We start from the raw sequence: 9725 nt of genomic DNA, 5'->3' as shown, positions 1-9725 counted from the left end.
AGGAGTGTGTTAGGGGACGGATGTGGCTTTCCCGATCGCGCGCCCTCGGCGCGGGAGATCGATCGCGCATTAGGAAAACTCCATCGCTGCTACTTCGCAAGGCCGCTTTGATGAAACTCTGTACTGAGGGCGCACGATCGATCGCGCATTAGGAAAACTCCGATGCTGCCACTTCGCAGGGCTGCTTTGATGAAACTCTGTACTTCCTCTGCCCTAAAATGTTACTCCTTCCATCCCAATTTAGACTGTATTTAGGAACCCTCACCTCCCACACGGAAAACGGAACGATAGTGCACGATTAATTAAGTATTAGCTAAAAAAAACTTAAAAAATGGGTAGTATGATTTTAAAGCAACATTTCTATAAAAAAATTGTAGAATGTCGTTCGGGTTGTGCAATACACTTGCGTCATTCCAAAGGTCTATGATATCTATCTTCCCCAACAGGATCAAGGAAATCATGAAAGTTTTCATGAACGATTTCTCAGTCTATGAAAAAAAATTTGTTATTGTCTCATAAATTTAGATATGGTCTTGCAACGGTGTTAAGAAAATGATTTGGTACTTAATTAGGAAAAATGCAACTTCATGGTCCATGAAGGTATAGTCCTAGAACACCAGTCCTCGAAAGGGGGTAGAGGTGGATAGAACAAAAATAGAAGTCATTCAACAGCTTCCACATCCTACCAATGTTAAAGGAGTAAATAGCTTCCTAGCTCGTGCAAGGTTCTATCGGCGCTTGATTAAACATTTCACTTTAGTTGCTAGACCCTTAACTTGCCTGCTAACTAAGGATGCTCCTTGATGAGCATATCCCAGCTACACTTGACGTAAACAAGGGTGATGGTTTACGTCATACATCACATGAAGAAAATGAAGATGACGTAAATCAAGTTGATGGATTACATTTCACCAAGAACGATCAAGCATATCATGGTCCAATTATGCGCAGCCATGCTAGGAAAATACAACAAGAGGTGAACTCGCTCTTTGCTCAACTTAACCCAAATTTTAGTGAGAATTTTATACTACCTAAATGCTCTACCTTTGTATTGCTAAGGTTTACGCCCGAGGATATCATCACTACGCCAAGAAGGATAGGTTATGTTGAGGACGACAAGGGTTACGTCGAGGAGGAATCAGTTCATGCCCAACCAGTAGCTGTCTACGCCAACAAGAAGATGGTTTACGCTGCAAAGGCTCAACTTCCAAGGCTTGTGCGACCCAGCCAGTCAAAAGACGGGTTGCATGCATACATGGTTGGAAAGAGGGACAAATCTAATTTCCAATGCATCAAACCCCACCTCAATATCATTTTCCAAGAAAAAGTTATGGCATTTTTACTGAAGCCTGTGCAGGAGCTAAAGGGATGTGCGCGAACCCGAGAAAACGCTTTGCATTCTCATTTATGTTAGCCTTGACCATCAGAACGTGGCTTCTTATATTCACAACCTCAGCTAGGAGGGATGTTCCTAGTATAAATACCTCTCTACTCCATCCATTAGATAACTTTTGTTCAATTGAAATCCTCATATATGAGAGATTGCTGAAGACTACATAAGTGTCTTACCCCTTTGTTCTTGTGAGTTCTTTTGGATTTGTGAGAAGGCTCCTCTGGTGCCCCCTAATTCGTGCTTTTGGCTCTCGGGTCTCTTGTGTGGATTAGTCCCAGATTGTGGTTCTGTGATTGTTCGGTTTGACAGGTCAGAGTCCAGGAGGCTTCGGATTATTCTCACCCTCACCACTTGGCCGCATCCAACCTTGACAGGTATAAAGCTAGTTATTTCGGATCGTAGTTCTGTGATTGCTCGGTGTGGCTTCGGATCGTGGTTATGTGATGGCTATACCACTCAATTATTTTTAAGTTCTTAGATGATTAATCTATGAACTAAATTATCTTCCTTCTTTTCTTCTCTTATAAAGCCATATCACCTTAATTTTACATTTAAATCATCATTCTATATACTTTTTAAATTATCATAAATCATATCAACTTATGTAAGCTATGTCGTCTAGCTATTTTACTAAACTCTCGCAGCAACATGCGGAGTTTCAAAAACTTGTCCGTCAATAATAATTCACAGAACCGATCACTTGTCGTTGGCATCTGGTAAAATTTCCATTAATGTTTTAAAAATCAAATGCCAATGCTCCGTATATCTCACGGTGTGCAAACATCTTATGCTACGTGACTTTATATCCAAACTTGTTACAAAATAGCCAGCCGAACATACTGAACTATACATGGGCAAATACAACATACACGACAGGGGAGAATCTATTAGAATAGTAGTAACATGTGTGATTATCTATGTACATGACAGTTGAATATTTTCTTTTGTTCAAACAACCTCCATTCCCACCAAACCTGCAAAACCTTACAAAGTATCCATGGTGTCTTCCTATAGTATTGTTCAACAAAGTCCAACCACCTCATGAGAATGCATGCGTTGAGCTGCATAGAAAGTCCATGGTCCTCGTGCAGTCCCTATCCTGAAAATTTAGTATAGCGATTTATTGCAAACTTGTAAAATCAATATAGAAAACGAATGACACTGCAGTAGGTATAAAACGAATTTAAGTTTTTATTTTCGTATTTGAGATGAAACTACATTTGTAGGCATATAGCACAAAGTTTTGGTATTTTTCTTGCTTCGTCTGTCACGGCCTCACGGGGATACATTACTACATTCTAGCTACCTCTTTTATTTGCCAAGTGCACGTTGACACAAATCACTTCTTATAATCAGCAACTTTTCTTCCTTGGTGTTGAGCTCTAAAGCTGGGGTATGATGCTTGCTGTTACTCGTATTGGTCCTCATCATGATAGCATCTATTCTCATTCGAGTTGATAGATGCTAGAGCAAAGTGGTTTCTGTTTTAGCCATGGGGGAAGGGCATGGCGAGGGCACGAGACTAGTGGCTGCACGTCTTATTGATGTTCCTTATCACAGGGTGGTGTTGATCCTGTCAATGTGAATTTATTCCTGACCATGAATTGCCAGATTGTGATGTTCCCTATGGAATGTTAGCTTTTAGGGTGTGTGCCTGTGCAGACTGGGAGAAAGCTGGTGTAGTGGTGTCCTGTGAACTGTTTGGTGGTGATTCTGGTTGTAGCAATCATTACTGAAGACTTATAACTATTGTTTGTCATTGTAATAAAGGTTTGTAATCAAATACTCAGGTTAGAAAAGATAATGCTTTGACTGATTGTACCTTAAGAATCCTGCAAGCATTCGGAGGCTCATGTAGACTGTCAAAGCTATCCAAATTCCGACAAAACCATTGTAACTTGCTAGTGTGACTATGAAGATGATGCTGACAATTGCCACAAGAATCTGAGGACAATGAATTCAACAAAAATATGTGAAAAAAAAAGGATTGAAAATACAGATAGAAGGACATAGGTGTTGACTAGTTGACTTGCCATTGAATAAGCAGCATATCCAAAATCTGATGCTCCATAATTGATACCATCAAAAACAAAAGCTAACGCATTGATTGGTTGAGTCAGAGAGACAAACTGAACAGGAAAAATAACTCTTTAGTTAAAAAAATTCCAGGTAACTCTGACAGTAGGCAGGCATCCCAATGCACAGTAGGAAAGATATCATAAAGGAACATCAGGCTCCCGCACACAACTGAGGAATCCTAACTACAATATGACTTAAAATTGTAATTATTTTGGCATCAGTATAAAGAAAGTTTACCGGTATGCCTAGGTAAATATGATGTAGAACATCCTGGTCATCAGTAAATAACCTTGATCCTAAACGGAGGCCAATGCCAAGAAAAATGCTTAGGAGAAGTCCTAAAACCAATCCCAGCTGCAATATACGAGAAGCTGTGGCTGCGGCCTTAGAATGGTCTTGACGAGCAAATGCACTTGCAAGTATAGCCTGTCAAAATATGATCCAGATGCATAAGAACAAAATGCAAATTCATTTCAGTTCATGCTGATACATCTCATTATCTGTTTCCAACGTTAGATAATTTAGAAAACTCAATTATATACCCTTTGGTGCAGTTACTGAGGTAGAATTTTTCATTAAAATGAAGGTTCAATAGAAACCTTCAGTATTGTCAGCATTGGAGTGAGTGGAGACAACTGTTCCCTTACCTGTCCTGCAAAAGCCAATCCATCAGCAAGAAGAGACGAAGCCAGCCAGATCTGCAAGCAAATCTGAAATGCAGCCATTGGAACTGAACCTAGCCGTGCAGCCATTGATGCAGATAGTGTCACGCAGCATGTTGCAGCAATAACTCTGGCAAGTAATAGGAAACCTGAAGTGTGAAAAGTGAGAACGAGTTTTATATAACCAGAAATGTTTCAAGTAAAATAATTGAAACAAGCAAGGGCAACTTGCGTTTAGAATGAAATTATGTGCTAAAACAATGTGAAAGTCAAGCAGGCATAACCCAAATGTAAAAAAGGAAATAAATAGTTAATTTGCTGTTTTGAATTAAGTATGCACTTTCAATGAAAAAAATCAAATCTAAGAATGCATACGAGAAAATGGATATTAATAATTATCATCCTATGAAGACCAGGTATTGTAAAATGGTTTGTGGCAAAAAAAAAGGGCCATGTCTTAGTTGGAACCCAAAAATATTAGAAAAGAATTACCGTTTTTAAGGAATCGACTGAACTGCATATGTTTAAAGCTGGGTGGAAGTAGGTCAACATGTAGCCTTAACCTCCATAAGAGAATGGATGCAATGAAATATCTGCAGAATTTTCCACCATACACTATCACAAGAGGTAGAAGAAAGGTATTATATACTTTTGGACATAGTTTGTCATCCAACTTCACGGGTAAAAAACAATGATATTATAAGAGAGAATTGTGCTACATACTGTGATATAACATGAGCAATTGCTGCACCACTGACACCATACTGGAAGACAAACATAAATATTGGATCCAAAACTATGTTGGTTGCATCTCCAGCCACTGGTATAAAAAGAGTTAACACCATTAGGTATATGTATTATCCTGAGGCAAATTATTCACTAATCGTAACATCTCATGCATTTAAATATACCATCTACAAGAGACACATGTTCTACAGTCATGCATTTTATTACATGAATAATGTACGGTAGGTCATAAGTGTTTGATCCCACCAGTTCATATCATGTCATCTTGCCTTAACTTTGCGAACTTAAAAGAAAGTATTAAAGTATTCCACCACAAGTAGAATGACTTTGAAGGGACAGTTTAAATAATCATTATTTTAGACACTTGGTTTGATTATATACAGCATACACCATTCTGCAGTCAAGGAAATACTGTACCAGTTGCATAAAGAGGTGTCTTTGTATCTTTAAGTCCACGAAATACCCCTTGCATTGCCAGAGATAAAAGCACAGCAGGAGCACCAAGAGATCTGACTACCAAGTACTTTAGTGCTGGCATCAACATTGCAGAGCCCTATCAGAAAATTTCAGTAGAAAAAGGACTCCGATGTGAAAAATAATAAATAAACAGTGTATTCTAGAATTAAAAAACCAAAATCATAGAAGTCCTTAATGATGAAACTCACCAATACACTAGTTTGTTGCTACAATTTCATTCAGATCATAATATACATGAAAAATTAAGTTCCATTAGTGATACTTCGTACTTACAATATATATGTGCACATCCAACTATCCAGAGCTAAACTTAATAATAGATGAGTTCTCAGTTATTAAATTTTGATAAAGAACATCCATTGATAGATTTTTCAAAAACAGGAAAAAATGATGACTCAATCCTTGATGTTTACATCTTTACGATTAGACAAAATAATTGATTTTACCACAAAGGAAATGGTATGAAGGAACATATACCTGTTTCACACCCATGTAGCCTAAGAGAGGTTTTGCGCAAATAACAAGAAGCAGTGCTTGTAAAAGGCCGAGCACCCCACCAAGTAGTAATGCTGTAGACACCGATGGAATGTTTTTCCGCTTATGTTCAATTTTGACATCACTTGAGTCAGTTTCGAAAGACGACTTACTGGGAGCAGCACTAGCCTCTGGTGGCAAGATTGAGTGTCAAAGAAATAAGCATTGTTTAATTTCTAATGTTTCTTAAAAGAAGATTAGAACTGTTTTACCTTCATGAGAAACCAGCTCTTCCATTTCACTGTCTGAAACATTGAATTCATTCTCGCCATTTATTTCATATTTTTCTCTGTCACTGGATGTAGCATCTTCCTCCGCAACAAATGATGTCGTGACACTGACAAGGGGAAATATTGCAATCCTTGATACTTGATTAAACACGGCAATAGATACACCAACAGCTGCAAGTTCAACTGGGCCTGTTTTGAACAAAAGGAATCAAATTAACTTGAGACAAAATAAGTCAAAGACTTGAAAATCAGAATGTGTCCCTTTTTTTCTATTACAATACAGTAAGAAGTAAAGTTCATACAAAATTCAAAGCAGGCTGAAATGTATAAATAAAAATAAATGAAAGAGCAATATTAAGTTCATTAATAATCTTATTTGGGATAACGGTGAACATGTAGTCTAGTGCCAACATCTAGTAGGCAGTTTGACATTACAAACTAAAAAATGTATGGGTTGACTAACACAAAAGCCATGGGTGGCTGCTGCAGGGGGTGCTGTTTTTCTTCTTGGCAAATTACTACTTGATAACGTAGAAGCACTTTCTTAGCTAACTGGTGAAGTCAAATGTAAGCACATCAAGAAAGCAAATTAGCCGTAGAAGATCTAAACTCAATTTCAAGACATAAAGTAGCTAAACTAAATATAAATCAAAGCCAATTGGAATTCTCTACGAATTAGTAATGGTCTAAACTTCAGTAATTAATTCTACATCTATTTTACATGACATTGATTCATTAGTATTACCATACATACTTGCTGAATATAAAATATGGCCAGTTTGCGTTGACCTTAAACAATGGTCATTATCCAACTTTATGCTTTTTGATTGCTTTCTTACAGAATTCATCAATAAAAAACCTATCTGACAATCAACTTTGATGTTAAGACATTTAAGGGCACCGTACTACATAACTACACACTAACCCTTGAATTGAAAGCATTAAAATTTTGTTTTAATACTTAGCAATGAAATATTAGGGTTAGTATCAATATTCTAAACAATGGCAACCATCAGCCACGATGTCGGCAAAAGACTCTACTACTTTACAAACTACTGCTTCATTTTTTTAGGTTCGACATTATGGAAGCGAGATCTATTACCAGCACAGCCAGATAAATTTCGTAATAGTCAGGACCAAACACCACACCTTAATTCCTACCACTAACGGAATGAACTGGGTTAGGTTTGCTCCAAGCTGAAAAGAAATCTAGTAGTATTAAAATTACATCGTGCGACCAAGGCCGAAGGGTAGAACAGAGTACGTTCCAATCCCACCTGGAGCAGGTCAGAACTGGTGGTGGAAACTTCACAACGAAGTCAGCAGTAAGGGGAAAAAATTAAAAAAAATAAGGAAAATAAGGAGAGAAGAGAAGCAAACCTATGTGGCCAATGAAGGCGGTGTCGACGAGCGAGGCGACCGGGTCAGCCATGAGGGCGAGCGCGCCGGGCACCGCGATCCCCATGATCTCCCTCCCGAGCTCGTCCCACCTGAACGCCAACCTGCAACAGGACCCCCAAGAAAATAAAAACTCAGAGATAAATAGATGGAAAGGGAAAAAAATCGATAGACCGATGACTCGGTTAACAACCTGGCGTCCCGGAGGAAGACGCTAAGCGGGTGGTGGTGGCGGTGGCCGGGCACGGCGTCGTTCATGGCGGCGTCGGCGGAGGAGCTGCGGTCGAGGAGGCTCTCCCCATTCATCAGACCAAGAGGAGGAGGAGGAGGGGGAAGGGGCGTGCGGCGCCCGCGAGAAAGGGAGGAGAAGGACGTGCCGGGAATCGAATCCGGCGGGGGGCCCTCCTGCCGGCGCTGGTGCTTTGGAGGACACGGTGGAAGGCATGTACGCGGTGCGCTTTTATTCGTTGGGGGACGGAACGGAACGGAAAGGAGAGAGGGTGGACTGGTGGAGGAAGGGAGACGGACGGGAAGCGCCGGGCTCAGTTGGCGCCTGCCGTGGGTAGGGGAGGTGAGACCGGTCGCATCGGCAAAGCAGAGACTTCGTTGGGGGCTTTTTTTTTATTATTAAGAGTAAATTTCACTTAATTATAGGTACTGCGTTCTAAATTGCATAAAACTATAGGATTTTGTTATCTTATAAAAAGAATTCTATGCAAATTAATCACTAGAGAGATAAGCCATGTGGCACGTCCCTATTCACGGAATCGGTTTCCACGCAAAATAACAGGCGAACATACTTGCAACGGGAGAGATCGAGAAAAGAAAAAAAAGAACGCTATGTTGCGCTCATACGAGGGCCTGGCATTCAGCTGGGCCTTGCATACATGCATGGGCCTGATGAGGGCTCGGATATAACCATGACTACCTTATGTATTAATCAAATAAATGTGCATATGTTCTACATTAGATTTACTTGTTATATATTTGGACAAACGTTGCTACATAATGAGTTTTGTGTGTTTTCGTTTGCAGAGGTACTTGCTTGGGCGAAAGAAAAGAGACCGAACGTAACTAATGCATAGATGATTAAAGAAGTTGATTGGGGACCAAACCAAGACCTTCTCCAAGTCTACTTCTACCTCACCACGTCACTTTTGGTCCATAGAAGACAAGAGATCAAGTTGTACACGTTTTGGATTCGGATTCGGGCCTCCTAACAGCATCAACTTCAAACGGACCTAGCCGCTGATCTAGAAGGAATTTCGGGGCCCATGAGTACTTGTCGGAAAGCTTATGGAGTCTATTTTCATATGGTTTTGGTCCCACGTCAAAATTCCTACCGAGCTGCCGGGAATCTGCAAAACAAGCCACGTATCTCATCCAGTCCGAATCTGACTCGGATTTTGGGCCTTGTAATTGTGTCGTGGGCTTAGCTAAGGGGGTGTGCGCCCTAGGGCAACCCTAGGATGTCCTAATCGTACTTAATCCGTAGCCGTCATCGTTTAGAGTTGGGTTTTGCTTAGATTAATCTGTCGAGAACAGTTACGCCGCTAGATCGGTTTGTAAGACCCCAACTCGTAAGTTTAATCATTCATCTGCAATTTTGGTTGTTTTCTATCTCGTTCTTGTTTGTGTTCTTCGATTGGCAAATAGGGATTAGCCTTCTCGGCGAGGTCATCCGCGTTTCGGCACGGGAGATAACCAGAGGAGACGTGGTGCTGCGATTGCAGGGCTTAAGAGCGAGCGCGTTCAAGAAGCCAGATCGATTTGTGTCGCGACTCCGCCCAAATCGTTGTTTATCAGAACCTTTCGGAAGATCGGGAACCCTAGTGCATCAAGTGGTATCAGAGCGCGGTTGCCCATTAGGTAATTTATCTTCCCATAACCAGAAAATTGCCACACAAAAAATATTTACTCTTTACCTAGACAATTTGAGCCGTTGCATTGTTCTATTAGATTTTGCTTTGTTGAATTCTAGATTGCATCGTCGTGTCGAGTGCTAGTTTAGTTTTAGATTTAATTTTTAGTTTTGAGTATTGCATCTGTTCATCACTTTGTGTCTAGGGTTTATCACGTGTGAGTTGTACGTCAATTTTGGGTCCAGTTTTGCATCTTGTTGGTTGTTGCCGGGACCTTGAAAAATTGAATCGTCTCTCATCGGGTTTCCATTTTTGTGATTTGGAGAAATTTTTATCAAACGGT

The 9725-nt window shown here is 40.1% G+C and overlaps 1 protein-coding gene across 1 annotated transcript; it reads right to left on the bottom strand.

Annotated features, from left to right (window-relative positions):
- Positions 1–2099: 2099 nt before the first annotated feature.
- Positions 2100–7953, bottom strand: LOC4348274 (protein DETOXIFICATION 42). The gene is made up of 12 exons (XM_015759557.3): positions 7714–7953; positions 7503–7624; positions 6105–6311; positions 5836–6023; positions 5299–5434; positions 4858–4954; positions 4627–4727; positions 4120–4283; positions 3710–3898; positions 3427–3522; positions 3216–3337; positions 2100–2492 (listed from the first exon to the last, which is right to left on the bottom strand). Exons 1-12 carry the CDS (start codon positions 7824–7826, stop codon positions 2414–2416), a joined length of 1614 nt encoding a protein of 537 aa, XP_015615043.1. The 5' UTR covers positions 7827–7953; the 3' UTR covers positions 2100–2413.
- Between the last annotated feature and the right edge of the window lie 1772 nt (positions 7954–9725).

This window comes from Oryza sativa, chromosome 10, assembly GCF_034140825.1.
Source record: "Oryza sativa Japonica Group chromosome 10, ASM3414082v1".
Taxonomy (NCBI): domain Eukaryota; kingdom Viridiplantae; phylum Streptophyta; class Magnoliopsida; order Poales; family Poaceae; genus Oryza; species Oryza sativa.
Note: the sequence above shows the minus strand (reverse complement) of the source record. Positions and strands in the feature narration are given on the sequence as shown.